The sequence below is a fragment of the Mizuhopecten yessoensis genome, unplaced genomic scaffold (assembly GCF_002113885.1).
Source record: "Mizuhopecten yessoensis strain PY_sf001 unplaced genomic scaffold, ASM211388v2 scaffold10225, whole genome shotgun sequence".
Taxonomy (NCBI): domain Eukaryota; kingdom Metazoa; phylum Mollusca; class Bivalvia; order Pectinida; family Pectinidae; genus Mizuhopecten; species Mizuhopecten yessoensis.
This window is the reverse complement of record NW_018408440.1, coordinates 1,458,016-1,477,787: the sequence shown is the minus strand read 5'-3', so window position 1 is coordinate 1,477,787 and position 19,772 is coordinate 1,458,016. Positions and strand designations below refer to the sequence as shown.

Here is a 19,772-nt window from a genome sequence, read left to right as displayed (position 1 = left end):
CAAACCTGTGGTAGTTTACCTTTGGGAAGGGGAAGATCACATCTGTGGTCGTTTACCTTTGGGTAGGGACAGACCACACCTGTGGTCGTTTACCTTTGGGTAGGGACAGACCACACCTGTGGTAGTTTACCTTTGGGTAGGGACAGACCACACCTGTGGTAGTTTACCTTTGGGTAGGGACAGACAACACCTGTGGTAGTTTACCTTTGGGTAGGGACAGACCACACCTGTGGTAGTTTACCTTTGGGTAGGGACAGACCACACCTGTGGTAGTTTACCTTTGGGTAGGGACAGACAACACCTGTGGTAGTTTACCTTTGGGTAGGGACAGACCACACCTGTGGTAGTTTACCTTTGGGTAGGGACAGACAACTCCCATGCCCCCTGTGTTTGGTCCCATGTCTCCCTCATTCAATGCTTTGTGATCCTGAGCAGGTGGCATCATAGCAACTGTAGTACCGTCAGTGAACGCCAAACACTGGAACACGTTTGATTCATAACAACTATTTAATGTCAATTATAACGAATAAGATTCAGAGTTAACATATAGTTTTGGAAAAATTATTAAAGCATGAATATTATACCATGTAACGAAATTATGAAATAATATCCAAATTGATATTGTCTTTGTGTGCTGATGAAGTTGTTTATTTTTCAATCTTTATCTTAAAATCACTTAACTTGTAAACATTAAATTCTAAATTTACAACCAAATTGAAACATTATTCATAAATTTGAAAAAAATGGAACCTATTAAAAGACAATTTTGTGACTATATTTTACAACTGTTCGATGGAGTGTGTAATGTACATACAGACACCTCCTCCCCCTCTAGTAACTCCTCCACAAGGATGGTTTCTCCCGCAGCTCCGAACTTCTTCTCCTGTTCAACAGCCATTAGAGTAAATACAGTAGAACTTCTCATCTACATAAAACAATATGATACACAGAACTATCTCAATACAGAGGGATAAAGTTCTGAAATGAATTACTGAAAATGCTAGATGTTACAAACTATAAATTATCCGTAATTATGCTTGCATTTTTTCTTCTTTAAAGAGATTAAAAGTGTCAAACATTTACAATTATTTAAGTTTACTTTAATTCTTAAGTCTAAATGTGTACTAAAAATAGGTGAAGTATAGGCAGTAGCAGAACCAATGGGGTTGAACAATCAAACACTTGATATTTTTTTGATAGTCTATGAAGGAAAATTAAGAATGTTTCTATTACAGAACCTAAATAAACATATGTTTCCTAACTACAGTTATTTAGCAGTACCTACAGGAATGTAAGTATTTCCTGTAGGACTCTATAATCTGTTACTAGGAAGGGGATATTACCTGTAAAATTTCCCCGACAGCTTGACACGCCCTCTCTGTAGAGTCTGCCACTATCACGCCCTTCCCCGCAGCCAGACCACTAGCTTTCACCACCAGGGCTGGGTATGTTGACCTTCAATATACAGCTGTTTTATAACATGACAGACGTACGACACGGCCAATGCAAACAAACAATTTTAAGTGTTTAGTCATAAATAACAATTTAATAGCAGTACACATTCACAATTCTCCCTATACAACATTTGACGTGCTTACCTTGCAGTTTTTAATTAACTGCATCATGGTTCTTCAAATGTTTGCATCATTTAGGCACTTTGCTAAACTCTGGTACCTATGTAATTGTCCCTGTAGCTTACCCAAGGCCCTGGATGTGTTGACAAGCTGATTCCACTTCTATAAAACTCTGGTACCTATGTAATTGTCCCTGTAACTTACCCCTGGATGTGTTGAAAAGCTGATTCCACTTCTGTAAAACTCTGGTACCTATGTAATTGTCGCTGTAACTTACTCCTGGATGTGTTGACAAGCTGATTCCACTTCTGTAAAACTCTGGTACCTATGTAATTGTCCCTGTAACTTACCCCTGGATGTGTTGACAAGCTGATTCCACTTCTATAAAACTCTGGTTCCTAACTTCCTATGTAATTGTCCCTGTAACTACCAACTTACTGCTGGATGTGTTGACAAGCTGATTCCAGTTCTGAAAAACTCTGGTACCTATGTAATTGTCCCTGTAAAACTTCTAACTTACTGCTGGATGTGTTGACTAGCTGATTCAACATCTGTAAAACTCTGGTACCTAGCGGTGGGAATGCCATAGCGATACATGAACTGTTTGGAGAAATATTTGCTGGCTTCAATCTGAGATGCAGCTGCACTAGGCCCAAAACATGGAATACCTGAAGACAAAAGACAAAACAATGAATATCAATTAAGATAGAAAGACAAAGAACAAAACAATAAACAACAACATACAAAAAAATGAATAACACGATAGAAAGACAAAGGACAAAGCAATTATTGAATAATAAGATAGTATGACAAAGGGCAAAAGAATAAATGACAAGATAGAAAGACATATAACGAAACAAAGAATAACAAGATAGAAAGACAAAGGACAAAACAGTGACAGTATAGAACAATACAGGACAAAATAATCAATAACACAACAGAAAAACAAAGGACAAAACAATGACAGGATAGAACAATACAGGACAAAATAATCAAAAACACATCAGAAAGACAAAGGACAAAACAGTGAAAGGATAGAACAATACAGGACAAAATAATCAATAACATAACAGAAAGACAAAGGACAAAACATGCTACCTTACCTGAGAAAGAAAACAAAAGAACAAACCTGTGGAATACCTTCACAGGACATAAATAAAACCTGGGATATCTGGACACAACAAAGGACAAATAATGGAATAGTTGGTTGATTTGGATAAAATATAAAACAGTGAAGTTATGCCAAAATAATGATGAATTTCTGTCAACTTACAAAATTACACTCATTTCTTTCAAAACATTTGTGAGCCAATAGTAACTTTGGAATGACTTAATTTGTCATACTTATGAAGTGAAGCCCATTTTGATTCATTTACGATGTTTCTTACTGATAGAGCAAATCGGAGATAAACACCTGTACTTCAGTTTAAAAAAATCTTACCACTAACAAGTGACAACTGAAAGGCAGACACCTATACAAGTTTCAGTTTTCAATCAACTATAATACTGTACTCCACGTACATTGCAGTGTGGTCATAGGTTCCTGGTCCAGTATTTACCTGCTTCAGTGAGACGGTCAGTTATCCCATTGGCCAGAGGATCCTCCGGACCAACAACCACTAAGCTAACTGATTCTTCCTTACAGAACTTTGCAACTGTATCAAAATCTTTCACATTAATTCCTGGAATAAGAACAAGATAATTTCTTACATAAAGCATAAACAAATACATGTCACTTACATGTACTTTATCTTGATTAGTGTAAGCAGATCAGAAAAACAATGACTAAGAGAAGAATGTTATTATTGTGACCATGAAATGAGACTCAGGATTTTGAGTGTGCTTTTCGAGTAACCGATTATGGCCTTGAGCTTAATGACCTGAATGTGGCCTTGAACTTGAGAGATCCAAATGATGGTGGGCATGACCTCAAGATGAATGGCTTCATATTACATCCTTCCTTATAAAATTATGGTCATGATTCTGACATTGACCTTAAGATGATTGCCTTGACATTGAGATGAATTCAAGATTGTGACCTTGAAATTGAGATAAAATCAAGATTGTGACCTTGACATTGAGAGGAAGGTCTTGATTCTGACATTGACCTTAAGATGATGGCTTTGATTGTGGCCTTGAACTTATGATGAGAGCAAGATTGTGACCTGGAATGATTCTGAGTACAAAATCTCGTTATATGTTAATATTACATTGGTTTACAGACTTGATAAGGTTTTGACTTTAACTGTGAGAGGATGTCCCTATTGACCTTCACCTTGAAATTAAGCCCATGATTGTGCCCTTCGACAAAAGTTCTGAAAGAGGTTATATTAAACTAACATACTTACCAACATTGTCTATTTTCCCATTCTTAGAAGTTCCAGCATTCCCTGGGCTGACAAAAACCTGCTTCACACTTGACGACTGGGCAAGTTTCCATGACAACGCATGTTCTCGACCACCACTTCCAATAACAAGAACTGTTTCCATGGTGATTTAAGTTCTTGAATTTTCCTCACCTGTGTTCAAAATGATTTTTATCACTTTGGGTACAGCTAGCTCTCAATTGAATACAGTAAAACTATTGTGACCTTGACCTTCCCCGGTAGATTAAATAATGTTATTCTTTTGTTCCCAGAAACACACACCCATATCTGCAAGCTCACCTGTATTTGTATAGGTCAACCTGCAAATGACCTTCATGGTCTGTATGTACTATATTTTGGAACTTCCCTTCATTTGGACTTATTATCCCGACATTGAAAATAGATGTTGAAAAAAAATACCCTTTTCAAGATTTAAAAAAAAATACTGATCTCAAGAAAGGCAAGCTGCTACAACAAGACAGTTTTTTATAGTTTAAATGCCTTATTATTGATTTAGTTAACAAACTTGCATGACCTGTATTTTGACCATTAATATGACATTCATTTCATTGTTGAGAACTTGGAGGGTAGGTTTACAAAAAATGATTTATTGTCCTTTTCCTTTTCATTTGTTCTATTAAAAAAGTTATTGAGAACATTTGGGATACTAATTAACTACTATGGACTTATACTGTGTAAGTATAAACAAAAAGGTAACACTCTGGTCCATACATTGCCCCCAGTGACAGTGGTGTTCAAAACGGATCACATGTGTTTCACGTACGGTGTCACTCATGATAGATGTTAGGGCGATGTTTGTTCATAAATAACCAAGCTTATTACAACTGACAATAAGACAACTATGAATATATTAACGAGACTTACGTTACATACCAGTTAATATACGTTGTAAGACTACATACTTACTTGTTGCCGCTGACACTTCCCCAGCGTCCACGTGCGAGGAGAGATTGTTGACTGTGTGCAGTCAAACGTGTCCGCGAGAACGAGTGCACTCTGTAACCCGATGTTTACCACATTTTTGGAGTCCTATAAAATTACAAATACCATGGTATATAGATGTACAGTGGTTTCGTCCTACTTCGCCCGCTAGCACAATTAAGTAACTATTACATGCAGTTATACGTAAAAACGACTTTCCATCCCCCCCTCAAATTTCATTTTAACGCGTTTAATGTGAACGCCGCTAATCAGAGGGAAATTGTAATAACTTGATATATATACGTCTCTACGTTTTTTAATGCATTAATAGTTAGACTAATGCAAACTTATAGTTGTTTTTTAAGATAAAAGACCTTTTACTGTCATTCTAAAGTTATTGTTAAACTCCGTGGGTGGTGTTGAAATATAGGTGATTCGATGACATTCTGCGCTTACAATTGTTAGCATTCGGATAAATAAGAACCTCCATGCATATTTTCTTCAAAATAAAAAGATGTTGTCATGTTAAATAGAGATACTGAATGCGCCCCACCCTGAGAAGAAATTAATTCTCTCTTAGAAGGGCTTTATTCATCCCCACCTTTCGACAAAATCGCTCTATATTTCCAAAATATGGACATTTTTATATGAATATTTACTGCTCTTTTGGAAATTAAATCGTGTCTGTAGACATACACTACAACTTCCATTGATGCATCAGTTTCTTCAAGTCTTTCTGGTTTACGTGCATTTATTTATCTATATATCGTAAACGGTTCTCAATTGAGGTTAAAGTAGGTAACTACTGCAATAAGATATGTTTAAATCAAGTGGACTTGTTTTCAAGAAAGATATTAAGAAATCGGACCCTTTAGATTTAAAACACAAAAACATCCAGCCGACACAAAATAACAATAACAAGGCAAAGTATTGCGAGGAAATCCATAGTCCCCCACCGGTGATGATTTCTATATTTAACGAACAGTACATTTACGTTAGGAAACATACACATGTAGGTCACAGTGACCTACTTCTTGCACTCTGCCTTCCAAAGATGTCCTTGCACACCAAATCTGGTTACTCCAGGTGAGAAGATATGTCCCCGACAAACATTTCCAAAAGTTGAGGTCAAAGGTCAAAGTATAGGTCACCTTAAGGTCATAGTGACTTTTTTCCTGCCCTCTGCACACTGCCATCCCAAGTTGTCCTTGTACACCAAATCTGGTTACTCCAGGTGAAATCGTATAGAAAATATGCCCCGGACATGCTTCTCGGTTGGACGGAAAGACGGAAGGTTGGAATGACGGAAAGACGAACAGACGGAGTGCAAATATATATAGCCCTCTCTGCTTCTGACTTCCTTTATTTCCTAGCGCCTTCCTTGGCAACTACTCACTTTTGGCGTTAATGTTGAAAGTTTACCCAGGTGATGAAGGTCATGGGGTCTGTCCCCAGGCCGTGACATATCAAAGTCCTTAAAATGGTAGCTGTTAGCTCTGCTTGGTGCTTTGACATGGTATTTCAGTAAGAAAGCACTATTAAGTCGGCATCAGATCCGCGCTATCACAAGGAGGCAAATACACCAACATACCCTGTCTGCTGCAAACACACACGCAAGCACGCAGATACAACACACATGAAGACACGTCCTTAAATGTCCTTAGCTGTTGATAGGACGTTTAAACAAAATAAACCAAACCGCCAAAAGCATTTTCGGACGATTCCTCTGAGACTACTTAACTGATACTTCTACCGCCAAAATATTTCTAAACGATTCCTCGGAGACTACTTGCCGGATATTAAGCGTCACATATAATGGGCAATAAGGTTCACACCGCATTTCTTTTTCCGATCGAACATCAGACATGGCCGCCACGGCATTTCTGATTGGCTGATGTTTTGTAATTTTTAACGAAACCTTGTGAAAGAAAAGTCTTTAAGAGACACTTTCCCCAATGTGAAAAAACCCAAAGTTGACGTTTACGGGAGCGTGGCAGCTGTAGCATATTGTCCGATATTTAAACAAATTTGGTTTAAAGGTCAGTATTTTGCTGTAACAAAATGTTCAACAGCTTCCATTTACTTGGTTAACAAAACGGTCGTTTTAAACAGATTTTAGACTGGTCAAAATTGAGATATTGTCCGAATATTCAATCAAATGGTTTGTGTTGTACATTTTGTACCGTTCGACTGGTGAATTGCGAGTTCTTTCTATCGCGCCATTTGTGACTATGAGGTAGAACGGTGGATTTATGTTACCACAGCGTCGGTGATGACGTAAATCTTGTAACAAGAAACTTAATTATTTAACTTATGACTTTTACAGAGTCAACTTTGTGAATAATGAATTTAGATGTGAAAGTCCACGGGAGAAAGTCTATATCTGCTTTAGCATATGTCCACGTTACCATGTTAAAGAAGTAATCTCCGGTCAAACATTGCTGCTTTTAATTTGGATGTTGTCATTGGCACAAATTAAATGTTCTTGAAAAATGAAAATATGTCGACAAAAATAAACACTTCAATTTCTAGAAATGTGCAGAGTTACATCAAATCAGCAGACAGGTTTAGGTAATATCACAGCAAATTACATTTTTTCGTACATACATGCAACTGTCCAAGTTAAATAAAATGTCTTGTTGTCCACATCATAACGTTTCTCACTTTATGTAAATGTATTGTGCAAAGCGCTATTGTTGTGTTACAACAACTTCTGTCCATTCTAGATCTGGTTGATTCATTTCTATAATAAAGCATGTTGACGTTGACCCCAAATGGCATGCTGAGGGTAACAGAAAACATACTTGTCGCTTATATATACCTATACATATATATGTTTTTGTTTGTTGTGATGTGACATAGTTTTAACTTGCTTCCATTTCCATCCTGAAGACGTGATTGCTTCTAGTCTTTCAAGCGATTATTATGTAGAAATTCATTTGTATCATGTAAAGAAAACATACACGTAACTTACTCGATAGCCGGATATGATTGAAAATTATATGTCTTATTAAAAAAAAAAAAAAAAAATCTGCAAATGCCATTAATCGTACCTCCATTCAAACTACTTTAACCTGTTTATCTGTCCAAGCAATATTACAATCCATCGGGGAACCGTCGGCACTTTCCGTAAACGAGAAAATACTCGTTCTGAGCGGCACAATGAAGTAAACAAGAGGCCCAGAGGGCCTGTATCGATCACCTGGATATCTAAGCAAGCATGACAAAATATTCTCCAAATGTGATCCAAGGGAATAGGCCAGACCCCAAGGCCAATCTTTGTAGCATATCTGTATTAGATTTGTCATGCCCAGCAATTCTATGTGTGGTTATGGGGTGGGAATCTCAACTGTTTCCAAGCTGTGATTCAGAAACTAGGTCCCTATGGTTGTGACCAGACCCCAGGGACAATTCTAATATCGTGACTGCATTCGTCTCTTTATGCCCAGCATTTGTATATATAGTTTTGGTGTGGGGATCTCAACCGTTTCAAAGTTATGACACAGGGGTTAAGTATGCAAGGATGGGGTAGACACTGGGGTCAATTCTAATATCATGACTACAATCGTCTCTTTATGCCCAACAATTGTATATCTATATTTGGGGTGGAGATCTTAACCGTTTCAAAGTTAAGACCCAGGGGTTAAGTCTCCAAGGGTTGGAGCAGAACCCGGGGCCATCCTCGAAGCGTATGTGCTTTCATCTCTTTATACTTAGCAATTGTATATATGGTTATTGGGTGGGGATCTCAACTGTTTTCAAGCTGTGACTCAGAAACTAGGTCCATTGGGGTTCGGTCAGACCCCAGGGTCTATTCTAATATCATGACTGCATTCGTCTCTTTATGCCCAGCATTAGTATATACAGTTTTGGTCGGGGATCTCAACCGTGTCCAAGGTATGATCCAGGGACTATGTCTCAAAGGGTGGGGTTAGACCTCAGGGCCATCCTGGAAGCAAATGTACATTCTTCTCTTTATACTCGGCAATTGTATATATTGTTGTACGGTGGGGATCTCCACCGTTTCCAAGGTATGACTCAAGGACTATGCCTCCAAGGGTGGGGCCAGATCTCCGGTCCATCCTGGAAGCAAATGTACATTCTTCTCTTTATATTCAGCAATTGTATATATGGTTGTACGGTGGGGATCTCAACCATTTCCAAGCAATAAACTTTTTTGGTCCCACCACTTAGCCCGGGGGGTCAGCCCCACCATTTATATAGTTTTGAATCCCCGCCTCCCATGAATGCTTACAACCAAATATAATTGATATCCATGGCATAGTTCTACAGAAGAAGTTGTCTATAGCAAATTTGAAAAATTGTCCCCTTTTGACCCTGCCCCTCAGCCCCCTGGGGGGGGTTAGTCCCACTATTTGTACAATTTTGAATCCCCAGCACCTAAGGATGCTTCCAGTCAAATTTAGTTAAATTCCAATCAGTGGTTAAGAAAAAGTCGTTTGTAAAAATTGTTGACGTACGGACGACAGACGACGGAGGGACGAAGGACGCCAAGGTATGGCATAAGCTCACCTTGGTCCTTCGGACCCGGTGAGCTAAAAACATGGTCTCAGAAACTCATTTCTGAATTTTGCTGAAATCCGTCAGCAGGCAATTCAGATTTGTTAAGGAAAGCAAAAATATTGATCAAAAAACTATTTCAACCATGAATTTTACAATCATTGCTTTATATTAGTATATTTAGACAGCGCCATCAAAGTGGCAGAATATGTATAAGAATCCGACGACCAGAACGGGAAAAACCCGTGAGGTTCCGTAGGGTCATTGAATCCAGGAAAGTCCGTGGGCGTCATAACTCCGAAATGGGGCACCTTCAACATGGCGTTGTACTTCTCATCGGGCACGTAGCCTGAAATCCCTATGAGAAAGTTGACGCCATGGGGGATAACTGAGGAGTTTACTGCGGTTCCGTTCATGTACTCGATTCTGTTGGCAGGGTACCAAAACGGCAGGCTCTGCAAAAATACGTGAAACAACATTGTTATTTATCAATGCAAAAATAAGAGACTAATTTCGCTGTTTTTATGGTCAAATCTAGTGTAATCATATTTGTGATCCGAGGACACTCGATCAACTTCAAATGTCGGACAGTTTTATGTTGAAATATTGTTATTTACGAAGTAATTTCTTTATATTCCTGTGCTTGATACCGAATCAATCGATCCCAGTCCGCGTGTTAAGCTATCAGCAGAAGTGTTTAACGCCCAAATTTTAAATAGTTTTAAGAATTAGGCTAAACGTGCACTAGAAAGATCATGCATACAAGTTTTATTCGTCCTTTTAATTAACTATAACAATAGGTATACATACTTATGTGGCTGTTCCAGTCGAGACATCCTGATACAATATAATGTTAGATACCTCTTACATCAACCAATTAACGAAATGATGATACAAAACATCATTACAAGCCTTAGACGTTTCATTGATGTCTTACCTATGAGATACCTATGAGATATGCTACAATTTGGAGCTTGCGCCTGCGCAATACACTTAGATCACAGTTGACAACGGGAAGACTACTAAATGTGAATTACTAAGACTGACTTGGAAACAAGAGATTAACATAAGCACGGAATTAGACAGGGGTTATCTTTCCTTCATACAATAATTGACGATAAGTTATTTATCGAGAACCGTCGGCACTTTTCGTAAACGAGAAATTTTGTTTTCTAGTTTTCGGAAAGTGCCGACGATTCCAAAAAAGGCCCCCATTACCAGTGAAGTCATTTTAAATGAGTGAGATGTTGAAACGAAGTGAAACCTCGTGCATTCTATCAATACAGAGCAAGTTAATTATCTTCTTACATCCTACTCCCTTTAGATTGCTTACCGTTGAAGTAGGATAATGACCCTGAATATTAACCTTCAATAGATGACTAACCTTTAATCCCTTGCCAGAGCCAGAGAAGAACGTGTTCCAGGGTTTGTACGTAGGGCCGAGGGAGAAGTCAGTGAGCCAGGCCACCGCTCGTTTGATTGTGTCGTTAAGTTGGGGAGAGACACCTAGCAACAAAAGTCAAACCTTGTCACGTGCATCGATAAGTTGGAAGAAAAAGTCATATAGTTATTAGTTATATTAATTAGTTATTTAACGTTATGTGGAGAAGACTGTCTATGATTTAACAATTAGGTGCAAAACATTTTTTTTATACTATAAATATATATATAATGCAAGAGTGTCGGGAACCATATAGATGTTCATGTCATAACAAATGAGCTATTATAGCTGGGAGTGGTTGGTTACCTGGTAACCATTCCAGCCTGAATGCTGATTGGTTGTACACGGTCCATACGTCAATTAAGGTATTGACCACCATGGCAGTGGTGAAAATTCGGTCCTCGGCACGGACCTTAGGACAGACAATGTCAAGGTTTATAGTGATGACACGTAATGTCAAAGGTAACGTAATGAGATATCACAAAAATGGCAAAGGGTCAGTGTTAACATGCTTATATCTTGTTGCACAAGGTTAAAGTTATTATTTTGAACTAATGCCTCACAAAATTAACTTTAACTCATTTAAAAGTTAACACAAGAACTCCTAACACATTGAACATTGTCAAGGTAAACGACCTAGTATACGACACAAACTTACCACAGACGAGTTGTCAGAGTTGATGTCCCCGTCCCCCAGGAAATTGTCCCAGTATATCCGACCTTCAAAATCATCCTTTGAAGCCTTTAGGATCTCTGGAGTTACTTCCCGTTTCAGAGTATTCTCAAACGCGAGTTTGACCGTGTTCATCACCTTAAGTCGACATGAAGATTTTACTCTTGATTAACGCCAGATTATGTTGATATTTTGAATTCTAATTTCGGCAAGTTGACTATGAGAAATAATGAAAATTTGTGGGGAAAAACTAAATTAACTAAACGGGATAAAGTATGTACATGTATACTGGTATTACTTACCGGAAACGGAAGTGTGTCGGTCTCGTTGTTGTTAAGAAGATATCTTTGCATTAGCGATAAGGTTCGAGCCACGAACCAGTAGCATTCATGTTTGGACGGATAATACGTGAGGGCAAGATCAGGCCTCGAGGAAAAGTTGTATGACAGCTCGTGGGCGATAAGTGACGATGTGTTCAGGTATATTCTCTGTGGATCATTTACGTACATCAGTAAAGGACGAGATATTCCGTTATATAATAAATAAAATCATATATCATTAAGAGACATATGCATTATGTTCTCTGTTTAAAATGTTCGTGTGTTCTATATATGAATAAGGTTATCTACAGCAGTGTAGCATATAACATGTACCAGAATGAAACGCATAAACATAATACAGTATAAAGCAGGGTATCGGCGAGACGGACGAATTACCTAACAACGATACGTCCGTTACATCAAATGCAGTAATCAGTATCGATTGCCATCTTTATGTAACCACGATAAGATTGCATGGTAAGCAAATCACACAATTTAATGGTGGAGTCAATCACAAACCTGTAGGTCGGCGTCAAACTCGACGTCATCGATGATGTTCGACAGGAGCCCGGATGTTAAACCATAAATGGCGTTGGCAGCAACAGTGACGTCAACATTGTTGACGGAAAAAGGCATTGACACGCCCTTTTTGTCACCCTGCATAGCCTCGCGCGTATTCTGGATCTGTGGACACACGTGTTGTCAATAATCAAATATCAACAAAGAAGGGTAACAAAGCACCACAGCATAAACAACAACAAAAAACATGACAACTTGAACCAGAGATTTAAACAATGTTGACAACATATTAATGGAGAACGCAAGGTAAAACACGCAAGACTACGAAACATGCTCGGAATTGTATCACAAATCCATATTTATTTATTTATTGAAAGCATGTGGTTATTGGGCCTTGATATGTGTTTCAGATAGAACATGAGGACCTCATGAATGTTCCAAGTGATTTTTGATGGTGTAACTGTTCATCGCCTAATTGTTGCTTGTTGTTTCTATTGATGAACAACTACCTCACATCAACACAATATACACCATACAATGGTTTCTTTTCAGCAGAATAACTGATGCCTTCACCTTGTCAACTATCTAATGAGATCCTCTACCCTCAACTACCATATTCCGTCTTTGCATATTGCAGAGTTATCTTCTCTTGGGAGCCGGTATTGATTGTTACGTCACTTGTTTGTGAGGGTAAAGTCATCAATTTTTGAGAAAACGACGTAATTTTCTCCCACAAACCAATGACGTAACAATCAATACCTGCTCCCAAGAGAAGATAACTCTGCAATACGCAAAGACGGAATAGTAACTCTGTACCTACCCATGTGGGCACCAACGCGAGATTTTCGTCATGATGCTCGCTTAGAAAGGATCTCATGTAAAAATAAGTTCTCGGGTCGATTGTGTTCACATCCGGGTTAGTTGAGGACGGCCTATAGGCGTACTTCCGGAGCGCGTGCAGTGCTGATGTCACATTAGAGTTTTGTATCTGCCATTGTTTCCATGACTGTGGATATGATTCCTGTGCATTTCTGAGCAGGGCTCCCAATCCAAGGTTCACAAAGGTGTCGTCAAAGTCAGGAGGGATATGGAAAGCGCGGGAAAACATGTCCCTGAAAGTGCCAATTATTACTGTATAATGTGTTCTGGTAACGGTCCTTCTAATATATGCTTCATAAATGTACTTTAAAGTTTAGACCATTTAAAAAGTACCTGGAAACTTTGTCACTGAACGATTTCAAGAACTCGAGAACGTAACAGGAAAGTGTCTGATAAAATTGGTAGGATTGATGAAACAAAATTTGCATCATGATAATATTTGTCGTAGATTCATCAGATCTTGAAAAGCGTCATTACCCAATATCTACCTCTGTATGACAGTGTCACAATATAACCCTGCCAAATACAGATAGCATTTGTATGAGCTATGAATGCCATGACCCTATTAATCGTTGCCGTCATAATTTGTATGGTCTCAAAGTTGTAACGGTAGTCTATTCCAGTATAAAGGAATATATATATATATATAAATTAATTTTAACTGAACGATGATTTTGATTGATTCATTCATTTTTATGAAAATAAAAACCGCCTAAAATGGCATATAAACGTATGAAATTGCTTCCAGGTGGCAATTATTTGAATACTTTGAGGTGTCCTCTTAAAACGTCACAAAATGACGTCACAATAAAAAGTATTGAAAATACTATATCCCGTCTTTGCGTATTGCAGAGTTATCTTCTCTTGTGAGCAGGTATTGATTGATATAGGTCATAAGTTTGTGTGAGATAATTACGTCGTTTTCTCAAAAATTGATGACGTCACTCACACAAACAAATGACGTAAGAATCAAGAGCAGATAATTTGGAAGACGATAGAGACTTCAGAGCAGAAATAATAAAACAGTGATAAATGTTACCCCTCAAATCGATGCAGTATACAATTGTTTCATTGGCACTGGGGGAACAGTCAAATCATTGACCCGAGGTAGCTACCGAGGGTCAAGGATTTGACTGTTCCCCCAGTACCAATGAAACCGGCAAATGATTTATTACCTGACTCTCTATTTAAGAAACTTCCTGAATTGTGCTAGGTAGGATAAATGACTGTATGACAGGATAGAAGATTTAATTCTACGTAAAATCTACACAAAAAGTCGTTCAGTTCTTCATTACTGCAGCTTTCGTCGATCATTACACCTTTCTCTGCACAATATTTATCCAAAATTGTGTACTAAGAGAGTCCCTATTTTCCATAAGCAATTCCAAATCTTGCTCAGAAACATCCTCAAATCTGCCGTTATTCGCCATTTTCACCAGACGACAACAAACAAATCTGTATCAAAAAGACGCTTGAGTGGGGCCGCCGACGGGGAAATTGTCTGCGCACAATTGTCGCGCATGCAACAGTAAGTGTGCAACAGTCGGACAGTCGACTGTTGCACCCTGACATTATTTTACGGGTTTTCAGTCTATTCCAGGGAATTTTTATTAAAACAGTCAAAAATACTTCATATACACTTAAATAGAGAGTCGGGTAATAATGATAAATGTTACCCCTCATATCGATGCCAACCTATATAGCTACTTTTCTTGGATGAGATGCTCAACGACTTGCTCCATGTCCTTCAGGCCAAATATCTTCATGAGGTCTTCGATCAGTTTAACAGGGAAGGTGTCCGCGAGTTGTAATAGCTGCAGCAGGTTAGAGGGAGTACTCTGGAATGTCCGAGTCGTGGCGTTGTAAACCTGGGGCCAGAAGGTCATGATGGAGTTGGTGAAGTTGTAGTTCCGGTTGTGGAAGTTCCCGATTGCTTCCACGGCGGAATCGATCATAAGGGGAATAGTCATGGGTCCCGTCCCGTACAGTGTGGTCTCAAGTGAGCACGCCGTGATCCAGGCCGTCGCAAACATGTTATTGTCATAAATCGAGAACGCCTCCCGGAGTACCGCCATTTCCGGCTCCCCGTGGAAGTTTAGTTTTACCTCAGTGCCGTAGAGTCCTTTATTGTGGCTCCAAGAGAAAGGCGGATGTCCTGGACTATCCCGGGTATTCTGGTCCAGGAATATCCGGTCCGACAGCCGGCTCATGACAGAGTTGATACTTCCATGAACGGCCGGGACAGCCACACACAGGGAAATACATACCACGAGGAGGGCCGACATCTTGTCTCGTGCAGCGAACGCGGGAAATGTCAGAGGGAAAGGAGATAAGAGTGGAAGAGTGACCGCTGATTGACAGATAAACTCTACCACTATAATTATATATATTTATATATAAATTGTAAAATGACCTACAAGATTAAACATTCCCAATGTTATATATGAAGGATGATACGTTGTCTGGTGGGAGAAGTTCTGTGTATATAGAGTTTATATAATATTGTTATACAGGAACTAGTGCTGGTGAACGGATAGGTTCTCCCGCACGATCGTAACTACACACATGTATATACACGTAACATAATGTGTAACACATACGTCAGTAACTGTTGTGTTTTGTTGAACAATATTTGCACATGACTATCAAGCTTAGATAGCAAAAGAGTAGTGGTGTATTCAAACCTATTTAAATTGATTTACAATATGTGGGTAATCAATATTTATAGATTGAGGTAACACCTTACTATACGGTAGCTGAATGGCCCTCAAATATTATTTAAATCTCTTTATAACGAGGAAGCATATCGTTATAACAGGATAACTATCTCGTTGTACATAGATACTAAGTCGTTATAACGAAATGCTATCTCGTTATAACGAGATGAAAATATTTATGTACGTGTCTTCAATCAGCCACCGTTCGGTAGCCTGGGAAGAGATTAAGGGAATGATTAAAACAAAAAGAAAAATAACCTACAAAATAATTACTTTCACATAATTCCTGAAATAGCCTACATCTTGTCTTTTCCACTCAGCTGTGTGTTATTCCTTTTTCCTGAGCTTTTACCGTATGTCCCGACTATGGCAGATCACCTTACTGTGTAGGTAGGCTTTTAACAGTGATTTTTGTCCTAAGCGTCGTATTACAGAATGGTGGAAAGTCCCATTACTGAAAAGACATAGTAGTTTCTCAAAATGAGTGCGAGCCTTAAGCTTATAGAAAAAAACAGTAGTCTGAGACGTGTGACCGGGTTGATATGACCTTCTGCATGCCCTTCACAATTCAATTCAATTTATTACCAAATGCACATTGCATATAGGCGTACAGAAATAGACATATTGATAAATACTTTACAAAGATCTTGTACAATGGCGGAAAACATATGCAATAGATTCAATTCCATACATGATAATTACAAATTCATGAAATAGTCATAAGTTGGGGGAAACTTTAAGCTTTTCCTAAGGTAACTTAGCGGACTCTTATGAAGCACAATTTAGTTGTTTATGAAATAATACAAATAAAGCCTTAAGCTAACCAAATTTCTAGGAAATAACAAAACTTCAAAGTCAATCATACAACCTCAACATGAAGGTAGAACGAGTACTATATATTATAAAATGAAATGAGATTATAACTCATTGTGATGTAAAAGACATCACTTAACAGATTGTCACCCTTACGTTTCAGCCGCGAGGTCTATAGTAGTCATTTTCTACTTTGGAGGTGTAACCAAGAAATCGTATACTTCGGGATAAGAACCTTGATGTCAAACCCTCCGGAAACCTTGGTATTCAGGAATCTTACTCTCTTGTTGAGATTTCTGAGTCATACACTCGAGGCATGAACAAGAATGAATCTTTACCTTGAATTACTGGGGAAATGCACTAAGATTGCCTTGGATAGATTGATCCAGGGACGTATTAGTATAAAACCATGCACGTGATACTATTAGTATATGTAATTCAGAACGAAATCTTCATACTTTTTAGTATGGCGTCATAATTGCTTATTAAACAGTTAAATAACCTGTCTAATTGTGTCATATTGATGTATTTAAATTCAGACTGTAATTTAGATATTTTAGATATTTTAAACACTTGATATTTGACACGTTTAAGCTCATGGTGTGCTTGCGCGAGCCAATTATCTAATCAAATAGCGGCGTATATCAGATTGAAGTATCGTAATTTACCTGTACAGGTATGTGTTCAATTGTATACCACTCGATCTTAATACTTGACATAGAAATCGATACGGAGTACAATACAGCTGTATTGGTTCTGTACTATGGTCCAATGTACACATCAGTAATGTCTCACCGATCAGGGGGGAGTAGAAACAGCTAATTAGATATTATAGATAATTGTGGAGATTTTATAGATTTTATAACGCTTACAATATTTCACTCAACGTTTTTTGGCCTGTTTGTTTGTTGTTGTTTTAATATAAAAAAAGTATCCCTCAGAATTATCATATACATATATACAAAAGTATAAATCATCTTCACATTTATTTTCATGAACAAAAAATTAATCTCGAAAAATCTAACAGGTTTGTTTTTATGAAAAATAAACAGAAATAACTTATTTGTGAAAATGTTTAATTGAATATGTCGGTGTAATTAGGGGATAACCCTACTGTATTTAGGGGATAACCCTACTGTATTTTGAAACTTGCTGCGGTATATCGTGCATGATTATACTGTTGCAAATTATTTTGATTAACCAATCAAATGTCGTGTTACATCTCAAACGAATTAGAATTCAGAAATATATATTTTTTATCGAAACAATTGCGGTCCTTTTTATAGTGTCGTGTAACCATACTAATTATACCTGGGTGTGTCACAACCTGCTCTATGTGTATCGGGCTATTAGCCATGTACAAATAGTAAACAATCATACTTGTATAGGTAGATATTTATTCGTGACGTCAATAATAACTCAGATTTAGACGTATTGATTTGTTTCTAACCAATGGCTCACTGTTTAGTTCTTCCTTAGTTACAATACGTAAAGGACACTGTAATTTTTGACGAAAAAGCTTAGATTTGAAAACCACATATACGAAAATAGAAAATTTATTTCAAACAGGCATATTTTCAGTTAAAATTGGAATTTAATGATGGTTTCCTGAAAATTGAAAAAAAAAAAATCGCGATGGCAAATCTTGTCCTGATACACATGTCAGTTCTTTATCGAACCATATTGTGTAGATCATCTCAATGAATGAAAACTATTATGTATATTTGGAACGTCAAATATAATATTTTCTATATAACTACGAAGAGGTATAGTGTCCCTCAGAAGGTAATATTTCCTCTGCGTCATAACTTTGACGATTACCAATACTGGTGTACTGTAAGACAACTCTATATATATACATGTACTAAGTTATCAAAATTCTGTGTCAACACAACCTGAATTTTTTGTTTCAATATGGTAAACTGTAGTTTAAATGACATTTAGTCAATTTATGCAAAACATACCAAAAGTATTTGTATTATCAGCTGTTTGACAATCAGAACTTGTTTATTTGACCATGTTTATAAACAGGTAGCGTGTATGTGAATAGAAATCATGGAGACGCCTAAGTACACTAGACATGCGTATTCAGTCCAAAGTACACCCGTCGGTTTGTTTTGAATTGTCCGATGTTTTATTTAAACAGATTCTCAATTCTCTGGGAGATTTATGAAACGAATGTATGCATTTTTTCACTGAAGTGAGTCTCTGGCAAACCAAGAATGAAAAAAATAACGAGTTTCATAAGTGTCCTATAAAATGGACATGAATTTAAGATTTTTTTTGTCATGTAATCTAAAATGATCATGAATATGGCAGAACACATTTTCCCGTGTCATTGCTATTTGGGGGGAGTGGGTATATTTTTTTGAAGGTACTTAATATCTCTTTCATGTTTATCTTCTTCAGTGGAAAATATTTTAACAGAGTTGGGAAATTTTCAGTTTGTTATATGTGGGGATTTTAACTTAGTTATTGATCCGAAATTAGACTGTGATAATTATCGGCAAATAAATAACCCCAAGGCCAGAGATAAAGTTTTAGGACTTAAACAAGAATTAGGTATGATAGATACTTTTAGAGAATTAAACCCGGATACAAGAAGATACACTTGGCGTAGAAGAAATCCATGTAAACAGGCAAGATTAGACTACATTTTTATATCCGATGGACTGCTCCCAAGTTTAACTGCTTCGTCTATTGAGCCAGGATATCGCTCAGACCATTCCATGTCAGTTATAAGTTTAAGCTTCACCAAATTTCAAAAGGGGAGGGGGTTATGGAAATTCAATAATTCTTTACTTCAAGATTCAGAATATTTAAATACCATTAGATCTCTGATTGTTAACATTGAAAAACAGTATGCTGTACCAATTTACAATATGGACAATATTGAAGATGTTTCTTTGCAAGACTTGATGTTTGTAATTAATGATCAACTGTTTTTGGAAACTTTACTGTTAGAAATCAGAAGTAAGACTATTTCATACTCATGCTATAAAAAAAA

At 37.6% G+C, this 19,772-nt stretch overlaps 2 protein-coding genes across 5 annotated transcripts in view; both read right to left on the bottom strand.

The window, feature by feature from the left end:
• Positions 1–4,937, bottom strand: part of LOC110459783 (trifunctional purine biosynthetic protein adenosine-3-like) — a 31,883-nt gene extending 26,946 nt beyond the window's left edge. The window contains exons 1-7 of one of the 3 annotated variants that reach the window (XM_021512219.1): positions 4,868–4,937; positions 3,923–4,093; positions 3,134–3,256; positions 2,095–2,242; positions 1,344–1,455; positions 815–925; positions 353–478 (exon numbers count right to left, since the gene is read on the bottom strand). In XM_021512219.1, coding sequence (XP_021367894.1) covers positions 353–478; positions 815–925; positions 1,344–1,455; positions 2,095–2,242; positions 3,134–3,256; positions 3,923–4,064 — 762 coding nt within the window. In that variant the 5' untranslated portion in view covers positions 4,065–4,093; positions 4,868–4,937. Of the gene's footprint in view, positions 1–352; positions 479–814; positions 926–1,343; positions 1,456–2,094; positions 2,243–3,133; positions 3,257–3,922; positions 4,094–4,863 lie in introns of all 3 variants that reach the window. The other 2 variants (XM_021512221.1, XM_021512220.1) reach the window with 2 other exon arrangements.
• Positions 4,938–9,464: 4,527 nt separating this feature from the next.
• LOC110459787 lies at positions 9,465–15,537 on the bottom strand. Of its 2 annotated transcripts, XM_021512224.1 has the most exons (8): positions 14,943–15,537; positions 13,177–13,468; positions 12,357–12,521; positions 11,820–12,005; positions 11,503–11,655; positions 11,151–11,256; positions 10,788–10,909; positions 9,468–9,858 (listed from the first exon to the last, which is right to left on the bottom strand). In XM_021512224.1, exons 1-8 carry the CDS (start codon positions 15,518–15,520, stop codon positions 9,562–9,564), a joined length of 1,899 nt encoding a protein of 632 aa, XP_021367899.1. In that variant the 5' UTR covers positions 15,521–15,537; the 3' UTR covers positions 9,468–9,561. The 2 variants fall into 2 exon arrangements, with proteins under 2 accessions (XP_021367900.1, XP_021367899.1); XM_021512225.1 differs by lacking the exon at positions 11,820–12,005 and having other exon boundaries at positions 9,465–9,858.
• Between the last annotated feature and the right edge of the window lie 4,235 nt (positions 15,538–19,772).

What these genes read in the sequence shown, in the direction of transcription:
- LOC110459787 (XM_021512224.1), bottom strand. Translation starts at nt 15,520, where the DNA reads ATGTCGGCCCTCCTCGTGGTATGTATTTCCCTGTGTGTGGCTGTCCCG. An exon ending in TCGCGTTGGTGCCCACATGG is followed by an intron (nt 12,522 to 13,176) that starts GTAGGTACAGAG and finishes GTGTGTCCACAG; the next exon opens with ATCCAGAATACGCGCGAGGC. An exon ending in CAGGCTGGAATGGTTACCAG is followed by an intron (nt 10,910 to 11,150) that starts GTAACCAACCAC and finishes TTTTGTTGCTAG; the next exon opens with GTGTCTCTCCCCAACTTAAC.